A 26,249-nucleotide genomic window follows, 5' to 3' on the forward strand; every position below is an offset into this window, starting at 1 on the left:
ACCCTCCATCACCATCCTCTCTGCCAGAGCAGCGCAGAGTTCCCCTGACACCAGAGGAGTTTACGCCTTCAGAAACAATCCCCGAACACTCGCATCTGTCGCATCTAGTCCTGAAGAACTCTGCACATGGCTCAGCGGTCGATCAACATCATCGCCACCACCGACAAAAAATCACAGAGGAGCCCGATGTCCATCTGCTGACACACCATCACACGAGCTGTGTTAAAACTGGGGATAAATGCTCAGAGCTAAGGCACAGTAAGACATAGATAGCAGTAGATACAGAGTAGAATGGAGGCTCACAGAAATGAGAGAAATCTAATTTAGAATGAGATCGTTTTACAGCCAGCGTGATGGGGTTTACAGGGTGTCAAAGTCTTTTAAAATGGGCAATTTTCAGGCTAACATGCTTTTATACACAAGCTACCATCACTTTAACGTGGCTCAGCATTATATCATATGTCTGAAGCCTTGCTCAGTTTAGGTGCTGACAGTGAAATCCACTTAATGTGGGTGAATGAGCGTGTGAGAGGCTACAAAAAGAAACAGAAAGTTGGATTAGTTCAGCCGACATCGTCTTTGCATCATTTAAAGTCACAGAGAGAACCGCAGAGCATCAGAGGATCAGAGACTGAGCCCAAATTTATGTGAACTCACTGCAGCACATTTTTCTTTAAAAAGACTGCCGGAAGCATTGTGCGTAGTGCCGAGATGAAAACGATCCCGTGTCGTTTGGGGTCATTTTCTGCTGGTTTTGGCACAGCGTCAACCTGCCGGTGAGGAAGCAAATGAAGAGCTCCATCACTGTCATGGTTTACTAAGCCCAACTGACTCTTACACATGCCCTTCTTTCAGTCAGCGCGGAGCAAAGGGGGAACACCGAAGGCTCCGGCTGCCAGCGTCTCCTGTCAGATGGTTCGAGCTGAGCTGATTGAGATTAATGCCAAGAATGGTTCGGATCACTCCTAGCCCCCCCCAAGGCTGCGCGGGTTACTGAGATTAAATGCGTTTATGCTCACCGCTGTGCTACATCAGCCAGTTGAAACAACTGTGATTCAGAATCCTGCTTTCCCACAAGAGAGTTCATCAGCCGGTGTGTGCGCTCGCTCTCACTCACTCACACAGCTGTGACAGATGTGGGGCCAGAGTAGGACATGAGTAGAGGTAGGCAGGGGTTACTATGATGAGATGTAATGATGGCGCAGTGCCAGTTGTGTGAAACGGTCCCGGGTGCTCTGAGAACAGCTGCTGGCGTCCTGTCTCCCTGGAGGCCCTGGGAGAGGGAGGGATGAAGAGGAGGAGCGATGTGGGCGGGAGATTGCCTGAAGGGGGATGCTCCGCAGGGGAGCGGGGGACGCTTGCAGGATGCCCCTCTCTCTGGGCAAGAACAACTGGAGACGTACATTGCTTGCACGAAAAACACCTCAAGGGGGGGAACACAGATGGAGGCATGCAGGAGAACTGTATTCTCTAGCGGTCTAGAGATCATTAGTCCCTCAATGACGTGCACGGTGTGGTCACATTATGGGATTGGCTATCTGTATTTTTAACCATATCTGGTGTGGATTTTTTAAAAATTATAATTTCTTTTTAATTTATTGAACTGTGCCACTCTGTGGTGCAGTTAACGGAAAAGGTGTAAGCTGGAGGAGGTTTGATCCACAAACTGAACTAGTTTTACATCTCTCTTCTCTAGCCCTAAAAACTTGAAGCAAAGGATTCTGGGTATGGCATAAAGCCCTCTGGGAAAGCGGAATATACAAAGGAAAATGCTCGAAAAAGGAAAAGCAGGAGCGAGTGACAATTATAAATGCAGCAAAAGTGAAATGTGTCTCTGGTATTGATTTGAGATGTTTTGTGTGACTGTGGCAACAGAGAGCACGTTAAATCTAAAAACCGAGGAAATCCACCCATAAGAAGAATTTGCTCAGATATCCATAGCATCTCATGAATATTCATAGTTCTGGTTTAATATGATAAAAAGACAACAAGAGCAGAGGTGGATCATCCTCCTCCATTATGCGAGGGAACAAAGTGAACGAGTGCAAAAGCAGTCAGAACATTTCATGACATTCAGATAAAAGGAAGTGCATGTCATTTCTTTCACACCCAGAGTGAAAATGTAGTGATGAAGGAGTTTCTCAAGCCTCTCTGACTCTCACAGCTTTTTCCCAAGCCCAGGGCTGAGGCCCCTGATGGGCCAATCCGCTATCTGACAGAGAGAAAGGCAGAGAAGAGGAAAACAAGGTCTCGGAGGAAGAGGGGAATGCAGGCAGACGATATCAGAAATCTTTACCCACTGCAGTATCAGCCTAATTATAAAGCTCTTATTGTTCAGGTTGTCGAGGATAGGTGCCTGTAAAATTGCTTAACAAGAATGGGCATCCTGTGAGGTAACTGTGTTTGCGGCGTGCCAGTCTCCCACAAGTCTTTCCATGAGACACAAACGTCCTCTGAGCATGGGCAGAAAAGGGAGGAAGAGGAGGAGGAAACAGAGAGAATATTTGAAAAGACGGGTATTTCTTTAACTAAGTGGAGTAGATTACTCGATTTCTCTGAGTGTTCGGTTTTGTGATAGAAATGTGACAGCTCATGATTCTTAACTGAAGCAGAAATATATCTAAATGTCGCTTCTCGCTGACAGGCTGTCATTAAGCTTATCCAAAATGTTGGCTCCAGTACATTTATTTGGTTTTAGGCTTAAAAAGAAACACAATTTAAACCCAAATGCATTATGCAATTAAACAGATTAACTAGCGCTAGCTTAAATTTGCTCAAATAATTCAAATACTGTAATGTACTTTCGAGTTATATAAATAAAACTGAATTTAATTGAACATGTTTGTTACATTATGTTTAGATTTAGGTTGCATTTGATTTAATATAGAAGGCTGATTCAATAAAAAGTGATGTTGGTAGGTTTCTGACGATTATTGTGTGAAACTCTTTCAATCAGCTAAAAAAATACCTGCACACCAGCATAGACGACAGGTGCATTGGCGGAAAACTTCTGCAACATGTTAATTAAAACTCAGTAGGAAGTCACTTTTTGAACGAGTTCGTAGGTCATTTGTACTACTTGATATTTGTATTTCATCTTCATCGGTTTATATATTTGAATATGTGGGGAAAACTGTGTAAATTTGTGAAAGATCTTTGCCATGGTGTTGTTTCTAAGGAGTATAGGCTATTTTGGTGATATTTTCTCCTGTGCAGGCGAGAAAAGGGTTGGATAGATGTTATTTATGGTTAGCTTCAGTCTAATGCTTTGGGTTTTTTTTAATAATAATCTGATTAATGGCACATACATGTGAAATGTGCTAATCACACTTTAAGTTCTGACTGGATGATTGAAACATTTCAGGAGGATGTGCGTGCGTGTGTGTGTGTGTGTGTGTGTGCGTGTGTGTGTGTGTGTGTGCGTGTGTGTGTGTGTGTGTGAAAGTATGGACATTAACTATATACCTGATAAAGGTCAACCAGACAAAAACCTTGTGTGTGGTAGTTATATTTAAATTATAAAAGAAAGTCGTTAAAATGAACATTTAAGTAGCTTTGTTGGATTTCTCAAAAGTGAAATATAGATTAGGTTTCACAGATTGATAAGATAAGACTGTGTTTTTATTAGGTCCTGTGGACTTAATCCCATTGGAAAAGTAAATGAAAACTAACTCAGGCTGATTTTACACTGGGACAGTTCAAAAGATGGACATAGTTAGGAAGACGTCACTCTATTTATTTGTGTCCCATTTTGAAGATTTTTCTTGTGGTCGATAACTTGACGTTTTGACACCATTCTTGTGTTGGCTTCACTTTCCAGACCAGAAAGCTATATTTCCTTTTATATAATCTGTAACCCAACCGGTAATCCAACCAACCAAATCCAGAAGATTACTTTTAAGTTCATCAGGTGGAATTAAATGAGGGCAATCAGATGCCTTCATTTCTTCTTTTAGTTCTTTCATCTTTTAAGAGGCAACAGAGAAACAGGCTGAATCAAGATGTGACTCTTTATGTATGTTAATTTGATAATTTGGAATAGATCAAAATAATAACTACATCTTGCATTGTTGCTTTTTCTGCAAATACATATTTTGGATTATGTCAGAAACCCACAAGTCAGAGGAACAGCTGCATGAGACTCCTGGCCACAAAGCTACATCTTTGTTTGAGCACGGGGAGAAAATGGAGGAGCATTCAGGAGGAGAAACTGAAAGAAAAGGTATCCCTTGTGTATGAAGTGTAGCGACTGTAGTTAGTAGCTCAGTGTAGTTAGTGGTGTGCATGGTAAGTAGATTGCACTTGTAACTTAAAGCAAAAAACAAAAACTGTAAACAGTAGAACTGTATTTAAATTTTTGTTTCTTATGTTAATCGTGGTTGTGATGTGTTAAGTCTCCCACGAGTCTGAAAAACATTCACATGAGATTCGTGGCCACAAAACTACTTCCTCGTCTGAACACGGAGCAGGAAGGGAGGAGGAAGATGAGGAAGAAGAAAGAAAATCCAAAGAGACAGGTATCTAGTGTTGGAAAGTACGAAAATCTACAGCATATGTAGATTTATGTACCTTACTTTACTTGTTGTGCAGATGTGCTGTAGACTTAAATTAAACTTGGCAATCCCTAGGTCCCCTAATACATTGGAAACGACAGAGTATTTATCATAAATTCTCCTCATTATTTCAATCACAGCTGTGGCGTTTCAGACCACCACCAGTCTTAGGGACACATACATGAAAGCCAGAGCTGTAGTTAAAGTGTATAACAGTAGTAGCGTTCGCCATGTGTTACACATCTTCCCGTTAAGTTGATAAAAATATGTGGTGTTTCAGTCTCTCACAAGTCTGAGGAGCTCGTACAGGAAACTCACGGACACGCATCCACAACCCAATCTCAGCACGGGGAAGAGAAGCATGCAGAAAGCAAAGGTACTGCGTTTTGTGCACAGTGGTCCAAATGATGTCATAGTGTTCAGAATCCAATTTGGTGTGCACACAGGGTTTCTATACATTTAATGGAGATCATAAACAGAAGACTTTTAGCTTCTTTTAAGCAACTTTTACAGTTAAATGCTAACATGTTATAGAGGTTTTTGAGGGATGTGATTTGTGAATAAAAGCTGTGGTATGACAGTTCCCCACGCATTTGAGGAACACGACGCTCACGGCCACAAAACAACAGCGTCATCTGAGCACGGTGAAAATTCACATGAGGTGGTGCATCGAGAACGAGGAGAAGAACGGAAAGGTGACAGTTCTATATGCACTGTAGTGGCAACTCTGTAGCTAACTGTAGTAAACTTGTAGTGTCCTGATGCAAAACCGCAGAGATGCATTTTTATTTTTATTTTTAAACACACATTCATGACTGTCTTGTGACAGTTTCCCACATGTTTGAGGGGCACACACGTGAGACTCACGGCCACAAAACAACAACCTCACCTGAGCATGGCGACGGGCATGAAGAAAGAAAAGCTGAAGAGAAAGGTATACAAATGCACTCTTCCTGCTCATGCTAAACAAATGCACTGTAGAATTATATAGCAGAGGGCATAGGCGAGTAAGGAAATATGCAGGTGATAAATGAAAACACGATTTATTTACTACAGAAGCCAGACATGGAAATGTGTCTCAGTTTTGGCTTGTTATGTCAGTGACAATTGTGGTGTTTCAGCTCCCCACAATTTTGTGGAACACGTACACGAGATTCACAGCCACAAACCAACAACCTCATCTGAGCATGGGGTGGAAAGAAAGGAGGAGGAGGAGAGTGAAAGTAAAGGTATTTTTAGAGCATAGTGGAGACAAAGTCTTTATAGATTTAACATGGGCTTTATTAATAAATAAAGCAGAAGAAATTAATGTTTGCCCAATGAGATTTTTTTCTGGTTCTGGCTGAAAATTGTGTCAGGAGAACACACACACGAGACTCATGGCCACAGAACAACCTCGCATGTGCACGAATGGAGACACGAGGAGAATAAAGTAATACATCCTGAAACAACAGGTACTTTATCTTTTATGTTGTAGTGTCAGGTGAAACACAGCACACAGAAGAAATACAACTTGTTAACAATAATGATTGTGTTGTGTCAGACCCCCACACATTGGAGGGGCATGTACATGGGGCCCACGGTCACACAACAACAACCTCATCTGAGCACAGACAGCAGGAGCATATGGAAAGAAAACCTGAAGGTAAAGGTATTGTTGAAATCTAGTAGTAGCAGGGGTTTTTTTTTTTTGATTGAATATAGCATTTTAGCTTAATTTTAGTACTAGTAGCAGTATTTGTATTTATTTATTATAGTTTTTATTATTCTGAAATCAAACCCAATAGCCCGATCAAGAACCGAAGCTGTTCTGTTCTTCTACTCAAGTCACCTTGAGAATAAATATGGCAACTTGCTTTTTTCTTCTGTTCAAGGCAATTGTGGGTTGCCAGTTCCCGTTAGTATGTTGAGCTCCAATGTGGGACTCATGGTCATAAAACATCACATGGACATGGGGAGGAGGAGCATGTGGGAAGCAAAGCTGAAAGTCTCTCAGTTTAATACACAGTAGTAATAAGTTTCTTTTTAAAATTCAAAAACCTCCTAAAAATTGGGGCCTGGAAGGACTGTATTAAGAAAAATAATTTAAATTTAATGTCTCAGCAGTTAGATTGTGTATTGGTTCATTTAAGATGTAGTGCTAAATTTTAAATATAACAGCATAAAAAAAATACAAAACAAACTAAATTGGCATTTCAGTTTCCCACCATCATGAGGAACACTTGAACAGGACTCGTGGCCATACTTGAGCACGGGCATCAGAAAAGGAGGTGTATCCACTTTACAGTACATTTAGTGGGAACATGTAGGAAGCAAAGCTGAAAGCATTTGGGACTGGGAGGATCATATTCAGAACAACAATTTCAATTTGATGTTTCAGCAGCTGGATTCACAGCAATTAGGTTAAGATAATTAAGCTATTCTGCTGAATTTACTATGAATTTATTATACATATTATATATATTATACCAACGTATATTCAGATATAATATATTATCTGAATATTAGAAAAAAAACATCAGAAATTTTTTCTGATTATATAAATGTGTTTTGTCAGGCCAACACAAGTCTGAGGAACACATACATGAGGCCCAGAGCCACAATATACCATCTGAGCACAGAACAGCTGAAATTACAGGTACCATATGAATAATCTTCTGCTGCATTATATTTTTGCTAAGCAATGGCTAGACTGTTCCCCCAACTTGAAATTCCCAGCTACTATTAATTGTTGTGGTGTTTAAGCCTCCCACAACCCTGATGGACATGTGCATGGAGGACATGTAGAAGAAGCCCATGGCCATAGAGCATCTGAACATGGAGACCACAAGCCTGAGGGACATGTGCATGGTGGACATGTAGAAGAAGCCCATGGCCACAGATCAACATCTGAACATGGACATCACAAGCCTGAGGGACATGTGCATGGAGGACATGTAGAAGAAACTCATGGCCATAGAGCATCTGAACATGGAGACCACAAGCCTGAGGGACATGTGCATGGTGGACATGCAGAAGAAGCACATGGCCAAAGATCTGCATCTGAACATGGACATCACAAGCCTGAGGGACATGTGCATGGTGGACATGTAGAAGAAGCCCATGGCCACAGATCAACATCTGAACATGGACATCACAAGCCTGAGGGACATGTGCATGGAGGACATGTAGAAGAAGCTCATGGCCATAGAGCATCTGAACATGGAGACCACAAGCCTGAGGGACATGTGCATGGTGGACATGCAGAAGAAGCACATGGCCAAAGATCTGCATCTGAACATGGACATCACAAGCCTGAGGGACATGTGCATGGTGGACATGTAGAAGAAGCTCATGGCCATAGAGCATCTGAACATGGGCATCACAAGCCTGAGGGACATGTGCATGGTGGACATGTAGAAGAAGCAGATGGACAAAGATCTTCATCTGAACATGGACATCACAAGCCTGAGGGACATGTACATGGTGGACATGTAGAAGAAGCTCATGGCCATAGAGCATCTGAACATGGACATCACAAGCCTGAGGGGCATGTGCATGGAGGACATGTAGAAGAAGCTCATGGTCATAGAGCATCTGAACATGGAGACCACAAGCCCGAGGGACATGTGCATGGGGGACATGTAGAAGAAGCCCATGGCCATAGTGCATCTGAACATGGATTTCACAAGCCTGAGGGGCATGTGCATGGAGGACATGTAGAAGAAGCTCATGGCCATAGTGCATCTGAACATGGACATCACAAGCCTGAGGGGCATGTGCATGGCGGACATGTAGAACAAGCTCATGGCCAAAGAGCATCTGAACATGGAGACCACAAGCCTGAGGGACATGTGCATGGAGGACATGCAGAAGATGCTCATGGCCAAAGGCCTGCATCTGAACATGGACATCACAAGCCTGAGGGACATGTGCATGGCGGACATGTAGAAGAAGCTCATGGCCAAAGAGCATCTGAACATGGACATCACAAGCCTGAGGGACATGTCCATGGAGGGCATGCAGAAGATGCTCATGGCCAAAGGCCTGCATCTGAACATGGACATCACAAGCCTGAGGGGCATGTGCATGGCAGACATGTAGAAGAAGCTCATGGCCAAAGAGCATCTGAACATGGAGACCACAAGCCTGAGGGACATGTGCATGGAGGACATGCAGAAGATGCTCATGGCCAAAGGCCTGCATCTGAACATGAACATCACAAGCCTGAGGGACATGTGCATGGCGGACATGTAGAAGAAGCTCATGGCCAAAGAGCATCTGAACATGGACATCACAAGCCTGAGGGGCATGTCCATGGAGGACATGTAGAACAAGCTCATGGCCATAGAGCATCTGAACATGGAGACCACAAGCCTGAGAGACATGTGCATGTTGGACATGTAGTAGAAGCTCATGACCACAAACCTACAACTGAACATGGACACCACAAGCCTGAGGGCCATGTGCATGGGGGACATGTAGAAGAAGCTCATGGCCATAGAGCATCTGAACATGGATACAACAAGCCTGAGGGACATGTGCATGAAACTCATGGCCACAAAATAACAACCTCATCTGAACATAGACATGGAAGGGAAGAAAGGGGACATACAGAAAGAAAAGGTATCCAATATATTAGGTATGATTAGTAGTGTATTTAGTAGTTTAATGTGCACTCATTGGACACTTTGTTAGGTATACATTGCAAGTATTGGATTGAACTCCATTTTGCTGTCAGAACTGTATTAATTTTTCCAAGTGCTCAGAGATGTTAGTTCTTATTGACGTGATAGTTTGGAAGCCATTTCCGTGCAGTGTTGTCACAACCAAGAAACCAGATAGAGATAATTTGAGCTTTTTGACACTGTTTTCCTTCTGGAGGCAGCCATCAGAAGATAGGTACACTATAGTCAAGTCCATGGATGGTACTCATTTGGAACTGTTGGAGCCCTAGGTGTGCCAAGAAAATATCCACTATACCATTAGGCTGAACAGCCTAAACCATTGGTTAAGAAGGATGGATGGATGGTTTCATGTTTCTGTCATGTGAACGTTACAGCAGAAATCAAGACTCATCAGACCAGGCAACATTTTTCCAAACTTCTGTTGGCTAGTTTTGGTGGGCCCTTGTAAAATCAAGCCTCAGTTTCTTGTTTTCAGCTTGCAACGGTTGATTGCTGTGTGGTCTTCTACTGTTGAAGCCAACCAGTTTCAAGCTTTCAAAGCTTTTCTGCTTTCCTTGGTTTTAACAAGTGGTTATTTGAGTTAATGCTGTTCCTATTAGCCCAGGGCAGTCTGGCCATTCTCCTCTGATCTCACCAACAATGTATTTTAGCCCAGAGAACTGTTGTTCTCTGGATAGTTTGTCTTTCTTTGGAACCATTCTCTGGATTCTCTCCATAAAATCCAGAGATGATTGTGTGACAAAATCCCAGCAGTTTCTGAAATACTCAGGCATCACAAACATAACATTTTCAAAGTCACTTAAATTTCTTTCACATTCTGACGCTTGGTTTGAATTCCAGCAGGTCATTTTGATCATGTCTATGTGTTTAAATAAATATAGAGTTGCTGCCATGTGATTGGCTGATCAGATACTTCCATTATTAACAAACAACTCAATGGGTGTAACTAATGAAGTGGCTGGTGAGTGTATATTATTGTACACCTGTACTGTCAGATGATCTTTCTCCATAAATAAAGCATAGCAACCCTTAGAAGAAAATTCCCCTGAATACTGAAAACAGCAGAAATGTTTTTGTCTAATACCGATGGCAATTATTTTGTCAGACTCACACAACTCTGGGAGACACATGTATGGCCACAAAGCTTCATCTGAGCATGGAGAGGTGGAACATACAGACAGACAAGGTATATCTTTTTTAGATATAGGGGTAGTGGTAGTGATCACCCATGTGATGGAAGTACGCAGTAGATAAACTTTAATTACATTTTTTTTTTAATGTCAAAAGAGAGAAATGGGGTCTCAGATGTGAGACGAATGTTCCCAAGCTTTAGTTGTTAAAGTGTTTGCGTTAATAACAACTACTGTTTCAGACCACCACAAGTCTCATGGACATGTGCATGAGGCCCATGGCCACATAACAACACATGGACATGGAAGGGAGGAAGAGAGGCATACAGAAAGAAGAGGTATCTGTGACTGGGATTGTTTTACTGCAGTTATAGTTCCTTGTGTAGTACACATGTACTAACAGTCTTTCTCTATAAAGAAACCTTAGCTAATCTGCTACTGCATATTGGAAATTGTAGAAATGTTTGCTTCTAATGTTGATAACAATTATTTTGCCAGTTTCGCACAACTCTGAGGGACACACACATGGCCACAGAACCTCATCTGAGCATGGCGAGGAGCATACACCCAGGCAAGGTATATAATTTAGATATAGTGGTAGATATGTTTTGGTAGCTAGTGAGTGAAATATGCAATGCATTCCTTGTTTCCAAGTCTGCCGGACATGTTCATGAGAGTCATGGGCACATGACATTAACAACCTCGGGCATTCGGGAAGAAAGTCATAGAGAAGGAAAAGGTATTTGATGGTTATCAGTTTGTTAGTTATATAATAAAACGTACAGCAGAAAACTTTTCTTACAAGCTAACAATATCACCTGAAAAGTATTAAAAATTGGGCTACTTTAAACAGAAGAAATGTATCGAAATTCAAACTAATGGCAGCGTCATATTAACTGAGATGACAGAAACTGCAGTAGGACCAAGTAAAGGAACAGAGATTGACATTGTTTAATTAGTATTTTTTTAGTTGAGGAAAGAGCTATTTTCTTATCCCTTTTTTGGTTTTGATATGACTGTCAACCACATGTGTGATGTGCACTGCACAAAAAGTTAAGGGAACACTAAAAACATGTGAGACGTCAATGGGAAAAAATCATTCTGGATATCTATACTGATATGGACTGGACTGGGCTGAATTCAAAGACACCCTGACGTCAGATACATAACATAATGTCCCAGAGATGTTTTATTGGATTTAGATCAGGTGAACGTGGGGGTCAGTCAGTGGTATCAATTCCTTCCTCCTCTAGGAACTGTCTGCATTCTATGGCTGCATGAGTTTGGACATTGTTGTGCACCAGGAGGAATCCAGGACCCACTACAATAGTGTAGGCTCTGAGAAGGATTGGCAGTCAGAATGCCATTGCCTGTCCTGTATAGGTCTGTGGGTCACTCCATGGATATTCCTCCCCAAACCGCTCATGCTGAACAATGTTACAGAGTATAACGTTCTCCACAGCTTCTCCAGACCATTTCATGTTTTTCCACATGTGCTCAGAGTGAACCTACTCTTATCTGTAAAAGGGGCGGGGTGCTATCAGTGGAATTGCCAAATCTGCAATTCTGTGAGAAAATCCCTGTCAGACTCCACTGTGCCAGACAGTGAGAACAGGGTCCACTAGATGATGTCGGACACCCTCATGACGTCTGTTTCTGCTGGGGGTCATATTGTAGGGCACCGGCGATGCTCATCCTGCTAGTCCTTGCATAAAGGCGTAGATACTAGTCTTACTGATGGTTTAAGGGCCTTACAGCTAGGCCCTTATCTCCTAGAGTAATGCCCCCCCCTCTTACTGGGAGACAGCAAACAGCTACCTGTGCAACTTTTGTAGGGTCCAGTTATCACCTCATGCTACCAGTAGTGACACTGACCTAGTCAAATGCAAAACTAATGAGAAAACAGACAGAAAAGATAAGGAGGGAAAAGATGTCAATATCTCCACCTGTAAACCATTTCTGTGTTGCTGGGCTGTCTCCGTGTTTCCCCTCTAGTGAACTTGTTGTTAATTTCATTATAACCAAAACAGCTGAAGCTGATTAACAACCCCCTCTGCTACTTAACTCACCAGATCAATATCCCAGAAGTTTACCTAGCTGAGTCTACACTCTGTTTAAAAAGTGTTGCTTTACATTTTTTGAACAGTAAACATGTACATGAGACTTGTGACCACAAATCCCCAGCCTCACATGAACAACAGCTGAAAGCTATCTATGCTATATGTTGTGCTAGGAATTTCATCATGAAATGTAGCTAATTTTTTCTTGATGTGTCATTGATGACTGTGGCGTTTCACTCTCCCATAAATTTGAGGGACATTTATGCAAAACTCATGGTCAAAAACAAAAATGTAATTTTACCATGGTCAAGAGAAGGAGCATAGCAAAATAAAATTTGAAAAGACATTTAGCCCTTTTGACGTTCGGTTGACTTACACAAGCTAGAAAGAGTATATTACTTGTGATGCAGGCAGTAGAAGAAACTTTCACCATCACTTAACCTTGGCAGCCTAAGGTGAAAAATGAAAACTGGAAAAAATAACTAAATATATGTCTTCAGCTACATGATGGCCTGTCTGTCAACATGAACCATAAGGCTAAATTTAAGTCTGTTAGCAAAAGCAGAGCCATTTTTTGAAATCATTTTTTTTATCTAAGACAATGAATGATGCAGAAGGACTGGACAGAAAAAGCAAATAGCATAAAGGATGGCACAGAAATAAATGGGCAGAGTAGAAAAGGAAGATGAATTTCACACTGAAGATGCTGTTTCTGTGTTTTTCCCACATTTTAAACATCGTCGTGTTCTGTCTGATCAACACATTATAATGCAGAAAGAACACATATCGTATTACATTAGAATGCATGAATGGAATCTGCATTAGCAAAGGCTTTTTCCACAAATCTTTTTTTGATTTTTGTAGTCTCTCTGTTTCTTTACAAAAAAACCTGAGATAATCTGTGCAGCATCAATATAGATTGATTTCTGAGTTGTTGCTCATTTGTAGCGCACCATGGTATTGAAAAAGCAGAATGGGAAGTAGTCGGTCGTGAGGAGGATGAAGACAGAGAAGAGGAGAAGCAAAAAGGGAAAAGGCGAGGTGGGATTTTAAATGTGAAATAATCACTCAGTGATTCATCTCTGGTCAGACAAATTTATCGTGATGAGATTAACAGGGGACAACGTCCTGAATTTATAAAAATGTTATAAAAAGCCAGCACGGAAGAAATGTAATGACTTTATTCATTTGAGCTCCCTAACAGATTTCATTATCTACATATGAAAATAAAATTATGTGCAATGTTTCATTCGGTCCCTGCCTGGACACAAGATTTGCTAAATATGTCGCAATGTTGTGGATTTTATTCTCTGCCTCTAGTAACTGAAACAGGGTTGTCACCAATTTTCTGCATAGCTTTAAATTTGTTAATACAATATTTACCATAGGTTTACCCAGTTATCTGTTAAAATTTCTATATTAATGTGTATGAAATCGCCCTTGTCCTTTCTTTACTTTGGACCACCAAAGTCTCACCACAGTCTCACTACAGCACTGTGGTGGGATTAGTGGCTTGTCTTTAGCCTCTGGTATAATGCGAATTTGAATATGATCATTTATTGTGTAACTGTTGTGCACATTTGTTTATAATTAATTGGCAGTATTTCAGGACCAGATATTAATCTTAAAAGCTGAAAATATGCTTTTTAAAAAATTACCTAAAATGAAAGTTTTTTTTAATTTCAAGTTATTAAACAATAAGGAAATATACTTGATATATACTGAATATATCCAGTCAATGTATCCAGTCAATTGCATTTATGTTGGACCAATTCCACAAGATTTTACATTTTGCATTGTACTTATGCAACAAAATTACATGTAAAAGTCAGCTATACCATATTGCCAGTCCAACTTAGATACTACAACTATCAAATCAAATTTTGAAGCCAAGTGTGGCATACCTGTACTTTCGTTACTGCATATAAATGCTTGTAAAATCTGCTGTCTGACCAGTGAAGAAACACTGCACTAGTTAAAGATTTTGTCAGCTTTATAGAACAAAGCAATCCCCTTTTTTAAGGTAGGATCTAGTGGGAATCCCTGCCACCTCCTCCAATAAGCACCTCTATAGTACTGACACTGACCTTTAGGGTATACTCCTGCTGTGTGAAGCTATGGTGCTGTAGATGGCTATAGCACAGTGAATGATCTGGAGCTGACTTTTAAAGAGAGATTGCTTCATCCCTCAAGGGCTGCTGAAACTTTTGATCTCAGGAGAGCCCCAGGCCAAACAGTTGTTTGGGATCATATACGATGATTTCAAAGGTAAGAGACCAACACAAACACAAGGTCTGAAGAACAAGACAGAAAATCTGAGCTTAATTAAATCCTGTGGATTTTGGATCAGTGAATTGTAAAGTGTTTCTTTGTCATTTCACTAAACTGTTGATGATGCTTTTCAAGTAGAAAATCTGTGGAAGAATTTCCTCCTTTGTCTGTTGTCTGTTTTGTTTTGTTTTTCATTTCACTCATTCTTTCTCTATGCATCTGTGGCTCCTTTGTGGTTGTGTTTATGTGCATGATCAAGGTAAGAATTTGGATTTAAATGCACCATTATTCCACCAATCGTGAAGCTTCTCTGATGCAGGTTGTTTCCTCTCTGTCTTGCAATATAACTGTCATTTAATGTTAACGGTTCACAATTGATAAATACCAATAAAGCAGCATCTTGACTCATAACGTTCATTTGTGGAACAATGTCCCATTGCCTCTCTAGTCTGTGGAGTAATTGGCCATTTATATTTAATTAGGCAGTTCTTCCTCCCACTGCTAGCATGGTTCCCTCAGTGCTGAGAGAGGCACTTTACTGTGCTCCTCTCGCTGGCTTCCTTTAAACCAGCTCATTAATATTTCAGCTGGCATCATCAACCAAACAATAATAAAATAATAATGTGACGGCTGATTAAACAGCTAAACTCCGACTTTTTAATGTGCATTTAAATGTGTATTTGCATAAACATGCCTGGTAAACGCCTCTTTAGAGGACAGTGATGCCTTGCAGCACACCACTGCAGCCAACTTCTGAAGCTTAATAAAACCTTAATTAGGTACGAGTCTCAGCCAAGATAATCGTAAAGAGACTGTCGAGCAACCTCTCCTCTCTTACACCCTTCTGCACAACACAGATCCTACACTAGGTTATACCCGGCTTTTTTTTTTTCTCTCTCTCTGTGGAAAAATTATACAGCGATTTTAAACCATTCTCCACATTATCACTTTTTTTCTTCGTTTTGGTTTTAGGGTGCAAAACTTGTAACAAGTCTTAACTTATCAAGCGTACAAGCAAAGGGAGTAAAAACCTGAAATCAAATCCGCTCGAATAATTCATGAATTACAAAGAGAAATTTTAATTAAGAGCTCTGATTACGCAGCACTTTATAAAAGGGAATTTAAAACAGTGTGAATGGAAAAACCAACAGTGAAAAGAGGAGGAAGCAGGGCTGGAGTGTAGGACCAAAAATACTCACAACATTTTTTGTTATATTGATTTATATTTACAATATAGAATAATGAAGGAGGAAACGGCATCTGCACATTTATGCACAGCTTGTCCCGGTGTCCACATTGATATAAACACATGATTTTTTTAAGAAGAACAATTACAAAAATTATACAAATTCAAAACCAAAAAACTTAACTCGAAGTTTAATTAAGAGATCTGAAATCTGTAGACAGCACCTGGCTGCTGGTAGTGCAGGTAGGTAACTTGCACACCTGTGAGGACACAGTTATTGCTGAACAACATAAAAGCTTTGTTGCCAGCCAGACATTTTGCAAAGTCCTGATTTTTTAAATAAAGAAAGAAGTTGTCAACTACCTGATTACTACAGTGTTGGGTAATGCAGTAATGTAACAAGTTACTGTACATAATTCAGTGATTGTTGTACATCATGTTGTTACTCAGGTTGTAAAGGTTCTTAAGTTATCTGCATGCCGGGAACATGGAAAGACAAAAAAAAAGCACAAACAAACTTGTGTTTTGTTCCCAATTTCTGTTCACATGCAGGAGATTTGGCATTGAAGTTCGTAACTTTTGAGCATTGGAGAGATCAGCATTACTTTTATAGTTACTGCTGAAGTGCAAACTGCATGCAGGATAGAAACAGATGGAATATGCTGAGAAGTATCAGACAGGGTCCTAATGCAAAGCTGGCAAAAAACTCAGATTGATGTTAAAGTTGAGTGCATTTTGACCCGAGCCCAGCAGCCAGACCCTGAACCTTAACAAGTAACAAAGACAGTGATGAGCAGTCAGGCTTTTAGCGTTATTGCCTCCATTTCTACAGTAGAATCACCATGGCAATCGTTTTAAGGTCTCTATGTGCCAGTTTTCATCTTTGCTTTGTCTTTTTGTCTTGTGCTACATAAACACTAAAAGAAAGGTCTTATATGTGTCCACAGTAGTTACCTGGTAATTACAGTGACAGTATGTTTCAAGTCCTTTACAGGGTAATGCGAAAGTACTGTAACGAGTAGTTCCCCAGGTAGTTAGCAAGTGGTTGTGGGACTGTTGTTGCAAAGTAAAACTGGTTACAAAGAGCTACATGGTGCTGCACTAAAAACCTTGCAACTCCTCTGCAAACACTCAACAATTACTCACTTGCACATTATTAAGTTTTCCTCCGGCCCAAGTGTGCTTGGGACCAGTGGCGGTCCTAGCCTGTTTGGCACCCCGGGCTAACACTCCCTCTGCCCCCCCCCCCCCCCCCCCCCCCACACACACACACACACACATAAAACATATTAAGGATTGTACATTAACATAAAACTGTTGTCGAAATTCACCAGAGAAACACGCACACACACACACACACACACACACACACACACACACACACACACACATATATATAGAGAGAGAGAGTATCCATAGTATGCAAACAGCCATCATAATTCGTCATACAATGAGAACAGGACAAATCGACAATTGACAATGACTAATTAATATTAAAATCTGTAACATAATATATTGTTTGGAGTTCAGTCTGTTACTGTTGCTATTTTTACCATTTCTTCTTGGAGCAACTGTAACCCACATAATTTCCTTAGGGATTAATAAATTATTCTGATTCTGATTGTTTCAGGATGACCATGCCATTAACCAATAACACATATGCTTACCTGTATCTTTTGCTCGTTTCTCCTCCTCTTCTTTTCTATTTTTTCTAAACTGAGCACCTGATGGCTTTGAACTTTTCTTGTCCATCTTCCATTGGTTTTCATTTTGCATTCCAGTATGAACACCCATCCCCCAACTCGAGGATCACCACGACATGATCTAACACACCTACACCTTAGTTCACAGATTCGCTTTGTCTAGGGTTTATTTCTGGGATTTCACACAACCCAGGATTCAAATCATGAATACATAATGGGCTTGGATTTACAACATTATAAATGAAATGTGCTCTTTTTGGAAGCAGCTGCCCCCCTCCCCTTTCGACGGGTTGTGTGTGAGACTTTAAATCATCAAACTGTAAATTATAAATTTTAAATTGTTATTGATCCCTTTACCTCCTAAAGTGTATATTTATTTTCTTACTGTTCTTATATTTATTGTTTGTTCACTTGCATTGCTGTAACTGCAGCCTCGTCGTCTCGTCTCTCTATATCCAATCCAATCCAATTTTATTTATAAAGCACTTTAAAATACCCAGCACAGGAACAAAGTGCTGTACAGAAAATAAGTTAAAACAATAGAATAACAGAAAACAGCAAAATAAATAAATAAAACACATAAAACATCAAATTAAAACAGCCCTATATTAAAACAAAAACAAGATATACTGGACTGTATGTAGCGGAGATGACAATAAAGTTTACTTTGACTTCAGCAGCGAGCAGGCGCACCGAGGGCTCTCGCGCTCACTTTTCGCGTATAGAATTTCGAAAAAACATCGGCGCAAATTATGAGTCTGTATCCTATTATTGTTGGTTATTAGATGCTGCTCCAGCCAGCCAGAGAATCCCCCGCCGCCCCGCCCTCTCCTGCCTGTGCCGCAAGCAGCAGGCGCACCTCGCAAACGGAGGGCGCCCTTACTCCCAGCAAATGGGCGATAGAAAGCCGATCGGTGTCTATGCCATTCCCAATATGCGCTGGTTGATGTCAGGGCAGCATGAGTACGAGCAATTTTTATTTTTTTTTTTTGCCGATGCCCGTGATGCCGCCCCCCACCACGATGCCGCCCCGGGCAACCGCCCGTGTTGCCCGTATCAAAAACCGCTACTGCTTGGGACCAGTCGGCATCTTACATTCAAACAGTGGGTGACTGTAGCAAGATGCTAGCAACCAAAGTAATCAAAATGAGGTTGAAGTTGTCCAGAAAGAAAGTGTGTCACTGAGGCATAAGACAGCGGCAAACTAAAGCTTTTATATACTCCAACAATATGGCTTTGAAAAGTTCAGGTGCTAAACTGGCCTGTCTTCAGTCCAAACCCTTCACTCATTAAAACAAAAAAAATAATATGCATGTTATAAAGGAAGCCCTGAACTGCTGAGCAGCTGAATTCTGTATCAATTTGCATCATCAACATTTTGATACACCAAGTTCTTAAACTGAGTTTTGTTGATAGAAGACCTGATGCAACATGGGGCAAACCTGACCTTGGTCGGAATTTACACATTGCTGCGCTCAAATTGAAAAAATTAAAAATTAAAAATCATCACATTTTAAAAATAAAGAAACAAAGTTTACTGTTCCTACAACGACTTTTTGGTATTTTACACACGCTCCAATAGTTATTCAGATTGACTCATTGCCGAGGCGTGAACAAAGGCCAGTTTTCCATCAGCCTAACCAGGGTCAAGCGCAGTCTCCAAACACTCACTGTACCACTCACCTCAAACCAATTCCCTTAGTTACTATTCTACAGCTTATAATCTGCTCATTCTGTAACACAATTAAATTCCCAGAGACAATTACCATGCTTGTATTCACACAGCTGCACACATAGCCACAAACACGTGCACACACACACCCATAGCAAGGATAGTGCAATTCCCATCAGTAATCAGTGCAGCGCAGTGAAGCAGACTCAGCAAACCGGTGAGTGTAGTAATGGAGAGGGAGTGGTCTGTCTTTATTGAACCAATATAGAGTGAGAAAGGGAAGCCATAAAACACACACGGCATCATTTGTTTCTCCACTGACATCTAAAAGTAAAACTTTCAGACATTTTATATAAGCTCAGCTCATTTATCATTTCCTTGTGTCACCCAAAAACACCTCCAAGACTGCAACACCCCCACCCTCCTATCCCATTTCATTCATGAATCTTTTTTTTTCCTACACCTGAGAAGAAATTTGAAATCCGCCACTTTTTCTTTCAGACTGCGAGTGCTACGGCCACTCCAATCGCTGCAGCTACATCGACTACCTGAACATCGTCACATGCGTCAGCTGCAAGCACAACACCAGGGGCCAGAACTGCCAACACTGCAGACTGGGATTCTACCGCAACGCCTCTGCCGAACTGGATGATGAGAGCGTCTGCATCGGTGAGTCTGCTGGGAAACGGGAAGAATATGTGGAAGGGGGGGGGTGGGGATCTTGAGCGCATCAGTATGACAGCAGTGGATGTATGTGTGTGTGTGTGTGACTGACAGTGAAACAGGTAAGAAGATCCATTGGCTGCTTTTAAATTTTCAAACAAGATGATGCATCTTAAGTTAAAAACAAAGTTACCAACACTTGGTGGTGTAGCAGCAAATTTTAATGTGTAGTGTTTAATGCAAATGTTTTTTCAGCGGCACTTTTATAAAACATATTTGCCTATGTTTGCTTTGAATTTAGATAGGGCACGATAATTATGGGATTATAGTGCTGTCAGATTCAAGCCGTGTGCGTTTACATCCATATCAGAGAAAAAGTGAAGAAATAGCCTTTTTTAGACACTTATTCTCAAACTGCAGGGAACATACAGTTCTAACAAAATCTTGAAGCCACTCTAATTGATAGGAACAAACAAAGCAAAGGATGATACGACTACTTGTGATGAAATCTCTGCTTGTTTCAGGGCTTTCTTGCCTTTCAGTGCAGTCTTAAGTAAGTGGAAGAGTATACACAGGTGACTGATGTGGCCACTCAAGAAGTTTTTATTGCTTGGAAATCAAAGCTTTGTGAGTTTCTAAGGGCTTTTTCGCTACTATCTTAAAGCTTGGTGGACTACAGTTTGAATAAAAGAAGTCAGACACTGTTCAGCCAGTACTAATGCGAACACCCTCAGGCATCCTTTAAGCTAGAAGCCAACTCTTTAAACTCATATCATGTCTTCTCTTCTACCATGCAAAGCCAAAACAATGAAGAACAGAAACTGTAGGATTATTTTATAAGTGTAGTGTAAAAAAAGAATAGTTTTGTATTGTTATTTGCAGTGATATGCAGGATAATGTGTGTTTGTTTTAAAGTCAGTCACATTAAGGGCACGTCCTGATAAGAGGTCACTCTGTTTGCATAGCTGTGGAGCGGAAAATCTGGTGTTGATTTGGATCCATCTCTAGGTGGACTGCAGGGGGTTGGAGGGTAAACTCACTGCGGTCAGGGCACACACAGGGCCAGGCCTTGGAGTCAGCACAAATAAGGTCCCATTAGCTTATCTGCCAGCACACTGGCACACCAAGTGTGGCAACAGAAATCAGTTCAAACTAGCATCTCTTGAGCAAGAAGCCAAACACTGTAAAACACAAATGTGTTTGCACTCAGTCTCCCCACACACATTCACAGATAAAAGCTCCCATACGTCAACCAATACTGATGCACATGACCCACAAACACAGGAATGCCAACCACAGCGCTGTGGTTGTCTTAATCTCAGACTTTTCCCCACTTCTATTAATTTTTAATGCTAAATTTTATAATAAATTACTAAAGGCGATCTTGGGTTTTCTCAAAAGACAAGCTATTGGCTTACATCAAATTATGATAGAATCATCAGTTCATCATCAACTCACTGACAAATGTATCCTAAATACGCAGCTCTGCAGTTTTTGAACCTTTTATCTGCTGCCAGCTGTCACTGATCTCAATATTATTCAAGGATATATGGATATTTGGAATCCTAGTAACTAGTGGAAATAAAGCAATTTATTAAGAAAAAATAGTATTATGTTTAGTCTATACATATTAATATAGGGCGCCTGTGCACTGACTGACAGCTCTCACATCAGCTCAAGTGAAATGCACTAAATAGACAAATGAACTGAGAGTGTTTTAACCAAACTACAGCAGGCAGGGGAGACTTCACAGCACACTGTATATATGGAGTATGTTTGTGACTTTGCAGCTGTTTCTCCAGCACAGGCAGTTTGTAACCCAATTTAAAAACTACCTGATAATGGCACTGGGATCCATCTATCTTCTTTGGTTCATCTAATTCAGGGTCATAACTGGACTGGAGCCCAGCTGTCATAGGGCAAGAGGTGGGCTACACCCTGGACAGATTGCCAGTCTATCCCACAGAGGGACACAACAGCTATAGGCAATTTACAATTACCAGTTAACCTAATGTGCATGTCTTTGAACTATGGGAGGAAGTTGGATCACAGCTGTGGCCTGTAGATTCGAACCCAGGACCTTTTAGCTATGACGTGCTAACCACCACACTACCATGCTCCCCGCGTTAAAAACTCACACTTTAAGAAGGCTTCTAAAGTTGTTGAAAAATGCTTACCTGCAAGGGTCTTGTGCCATCCTTCAGTTCTTGATATTTTGCTTTCAAGGAGCCAGACATTCTTGTATTTCTTAAAGTTGTCTACAGCACTAGTTCTCCAGGTTTTCTCACCCAACTGAGCATTTAAAAAGTCACCTAATTCAAGGGAAGAACCAGTGTAGTGTCTACACCAAAAAAAGAACCAAAAGAAACCATTTTAAATTGTATGTTTAGGCACTTTGTTACTAGCAGCCTGTCACAAAACCCCATCATTTTTGGCAATAATGCCAAAAATAATTTTTAAAAAGTTATGCAAATAGATGAACACTTGGCATTTTTCAGCATGGTATGCAGTGTGTCTTTAAAACAAATTGAGGAAACTGGACAAGTGGAGGCTAGAAGTAGAAGTGCCAGGCCTAAAAAAACTATCTATAACAGATGAACAATATCTGAAAATCTTGTCTCTAAGAAGTGGGGGGGTGGGGATCCAGTAAAGACCTGACGCAGGACCTGAGAGCTACATCTGGCCCCTCAGTTCATCCATCTACTGTTCAATGAAGCCTCATCAGAAATAGTCTCAGTGGAAGCTGTTAAGAAGCCATTCTTAAGGAAGAGAAACAGGGAGAAAAAGCTGAGGCATGCGTAATTACACAAGAACCATTGAGAGGAGAGAAGAGAGGTGTAACAGTGAGTGTCTACAGCAACCTGCGAAACACAGTGGAGGACCTGTCCTGGTTTGAGGCTGCTGTTCAGCCAGTGATGTTGGGGGTCTTGTCAAAATTACTGGAATTATGAACACAAAAAAAGTACAGCGAACATCCAAAGAAGAGCTTTGAATGTCCTTCAAGAAACCTGGAGAACTATTCCTGAAGACTACTACTAAGAAATTACAGGAAAGCTGCCTGAGAGAGCTCAGGCTATTTAGAGAATAAAGGCAGTTGTACCAAGTTTTTTCCTTCTATACTCATAATTATATAATTATGAGTATAGAGAAACTCCATAACTTCTAGACCTTGAAAATTTGTGCTCTGCTGTTTTAGAATAAATGTTACCTGTGAGATGCCTTTGAAATCATAACAGTTTGGTAGCCCAGACAGGACTACGTTGATCACATAGTCATGGAGTTTTGCATGAAAAAAGAAAGTAAAGAAAAACTACACTGAATTTTCAACAAGGTGATACACTGCAGGCTGAAAAATTCCCTCAAATTCAGCCCTGAATGTCTTGAACGCTTGGACGCCTTTAGAGAAACTCCACCTCACACGCACAGAACCAGAGCTCTGAAGATGTTGAACATCAAACACAACTCAGTGGTCTGAATACAAATGTGTAGATTTTGAGCCAAACTCATTTCTACTCTAGATTAACCCCGCCCCCACCCAAAAAACAGGGAAAAAAATGAAAAGAGGACAGCTTTTATAACTAACTCATTCTGTTCTTCTTCTCCACCCTTCTCTTCTTTCAGAGTGTAACTGCAACCAGATGGGCTCTGTTCATGACCGGTGTAACGGCACAGGTTTCTGTCAGTGTAAAGACGGGGCCACGGGGGCCAAATGTGACGACTGTCTGCCAGGATACTACTGGAAGCAAGGCTGTTACCGTGAGTATGGGGATACTGACTTCTGGTGGTTTAAAAATATTTCGAGTTGAGGAAACGTTGCAGTCTTTCCAGGGCCTTTGCAAGTGCACCATCCATTTAGCTCGTGCAGCTCTGGATGTCGTCCGTTCTCACAGAGGAATAGATCACGTAGCTCATTAGTGACATCAGCCTCTTATTTAATTGATGACCCTGTCGCACCTTAACCCTATTATGGGGAAACGCCTTCCTTATGCCATCTACCATCGAGCCATTGGCCTCAGTCTCAAGTAGACCCAACTACCCACACACACACGCGCGCACACACACACACACACACGAAAACAAATGCATCTGTCTGTGAGTTTTTTATTACAATATGGAACATGCTGCACTAAAAGGCCGTGCAGTTTGTTTTAGCCGTGACATCTTACTCCAGATACTCCCAGGCAACAGAGCCAATTATCTTTGGTGTAGTAAAAAAATGTTAGCACATGTAATTACTTCTTGTCACGGAAGCTGGATCCCGTTTCCCCTCAGAACATTTTTCGGTCAAGTATGTTATGTGGTACAGTTACTACTACTACTACAGTACCTATGTTCCCAACGATGCTCATTCTTCCAAAAGACTCTGAACAAATAAAACACATGTTGTGTATTTTCTGCTGGATTTGATACAGTGATTCTGACCTCACCCTGGGAAGTGCATGCTCAAGAAAAACAGTCAAGGAAAAGGGCTGCAATAACGAAAAAAAAAAAAAAGGCAGGTGTTACCTGTTGTAGTCCCCAGGGCAAAGACTGGAGAATTTATCTTGGCTCTTTCCTTCCTGCTCTTTCTTTTCTACTTTGTTCTTTCTGCCCTGGATTCCTCTCCTCCTCCCCATTTCTGTTTCCTATCATGTTTTGTCTAACATTGCCCCTTCTATCATCCCCCACCTGTCTCCCTCTTTGCCGTACATCTTTCCTTCGTCTTTGTGCTCTTTACTCCCCCACTATCCTTTTACCGCCTGTCATTCTGTCACTTCCCCGCACGCTCTTTATTCACGACTCGTCTCTCCCGTTCACCTTACCTCTGCAAATCCTTCACCCTCCATCCTCTACGCCACTTCCTCCCTATGCTGCACTTTCTATTCTCGCCTTTCTTTTCTTTTCTGCAGCTAACGTTTGTGACGAGGAGATGCTCCTGTGCCAGAACGGAGGAACGTGCTACCAGAACCTGAAGTGCATCTGTCCTCCAGAGTTCAAGGGGGTACTGTGCCAACATTCGCGCTGTGAGGCGGGCAAGGACTGCAACGGCGCTTCTTTGCCGCACCCTTCCACGGCCACCCTGCTGCTCGGCACTCTGCTAACCTACCTGCTGGCCACATTAACGCCCCATTGAGCCACGAAAATCCTCCCCACCCCCCAACTCCACCCACCCCCCTGCCTCACACCTAAAACATGTGTATATGAGCGTATTTGTGAGGCGATGGGTGACCCAAAATGGGAATGGGTCGTCCCTGTAATGGACCCAACACTGCAGCACTCTTAAAAGCGCACACGCTCACCGATCACTACTCGACTCCCGTTCCCGTTTCAAACACACATGCGCACTTCACAGGACTGTAATGGCACTGGGTGTACACTCAGGTGTGCGAAGGACAAACAGAGAATAAATATGAGCAACCTCACAGAAAAAAGATGCAGGGGGGGAAAGAAAAATCATACCAACCACTGTTCCCTTTATTCCTAAGCTGGAGCAATGTGCATCAAACCAAAAAGCATAGACAAAAACTTAATCACCACTGTTTCACATCAAAGGGAATGGCTGTTGTAATCACGAAACTTTTCTTTTCTTTTTTTAAATGTCTTCTCTTTCTCGGTTGACTTGCGGATCTCACTTGCAACTGACGTCGAGGGCGTGCGGTCGGGCTCAGAGTGAGGACAAGGCATGTCGACAAGGGTCGAGCGGAGAGGCGCTTGTTTGATCCTATTGCTGAGGCCTACGTAGTATATTAACCAGGTTTCATTTTTTTCTCTTAATCTGAGACTTGATTTTACATTTATTCTATTCCTGCTGCATTTTTTTTCTAAAAAAAAAAATATATATCTTCAGTCATTGTATCTAATGTGCCCACTAGCAGTTGCTGAGATTATACATATTATATAATATCCAGGGGGTTATGAATTATAATACATTAGTCACTATTATGGTTGTTATAGGAATGAGTGATTGTTGCCACACTTAGCGAGATTTAATCTTCACACAGTATTCAGGAAGAAGAATTTAACTAATCAGAAGTCTAAAAGAGAGAGAAAAGATATGAACCACGTATCGATATTATATGACATTATTTGAATATTTTTTGTAGAAATTATTTTTGTTTGGAGTTACAATAAATTATAAAAAAAGAAATACATTTACATCTATTCCAAAAAGAGCATTTTATTACACTGAGTCTAAACCTTGCAGTAAATATGACTGTTAATTTGCCTTCTTGATTGTACTTTTTTTCATTCATTTGGTGTCCACAGTTACTTGCTATTAATCATCTTCTTTTTCGGGGGGGGGGGGGGGGGGGGGTGTAGCAGGCGGAGAGGGGGTGTTACCAAAAAAAAAAAGAAAGAAAGAA

The 26,249-nt window shown here is 41.2% G+C and overlaps 1 protein-coding gene across 1 annotated transcript in view; it reads left to right on the forward strand.

Moving 5' to 3' along the window:
• Positions 1–26,040, forward strand: part of ntng2b (netrin g2b) — a 73,112-nt gene extending 47,072 nt beyond the window's left edge. The window contains 18 exon segments of the mRNA XM_087843819.1: positions 4,109–4,222; positions 4,395–4,517; positions 4,834–4,929; positions 5,135–5,248; positions 5,383–5,487; positions 5,675–5,782; positions 5,912–6,007; positions 6,097–6,198; positions 7,111–7,191; positions 7,299–9,158; positions 10,326–10,406; positions 10,593–10,688; positions 10,849–10,926; positions 13,359–13,451; positions 14,604–14,678; positions 19,744–19,911; positions 23,527–23,661; positions 24,795–26,040. Of these exon segments, the coding sequence (XP_087699945.1) occupies positions 4,109–4,222; positions 4,395–4,517; positions 4,834–4,929; positions 5,135–5,248; positions 5,383–5,487; positions 5,675–5,782; positions 5,912–6,007; positions 6,097–6,198; positions 7,111–7,191; positions 7,299–9,158; positions 10,326–10,406; positions 10,593–10,688; positions 10,849–10,926; positions 13,359–13,451; positions 14,604–14,678; positions 19,744–19,911; positions 23,527–23,661; positions 24,795–25,018 (3,749 nt within the window). The 3' untranslated portion in view covers positions 25,019–26,040.
• Positions 26,041–26,249: the final 209 nt, after the last annotated feature.

This window comes from Neolamprologus brichardi, chromosome 7 (assembly GCF_056152115.1).
Source record: "Neolamprologus brichardi isolate AB-2024 chromosome 7, ASM5615211v1, whole genome shotgun sequence".
NCBI classification, from domain to species: Eukaryota; Metazoa; Chordata; class Actinopteri; order Cichliformes; family Cichlidae; genus Neolamprologus; species Neolamprologus brichardi.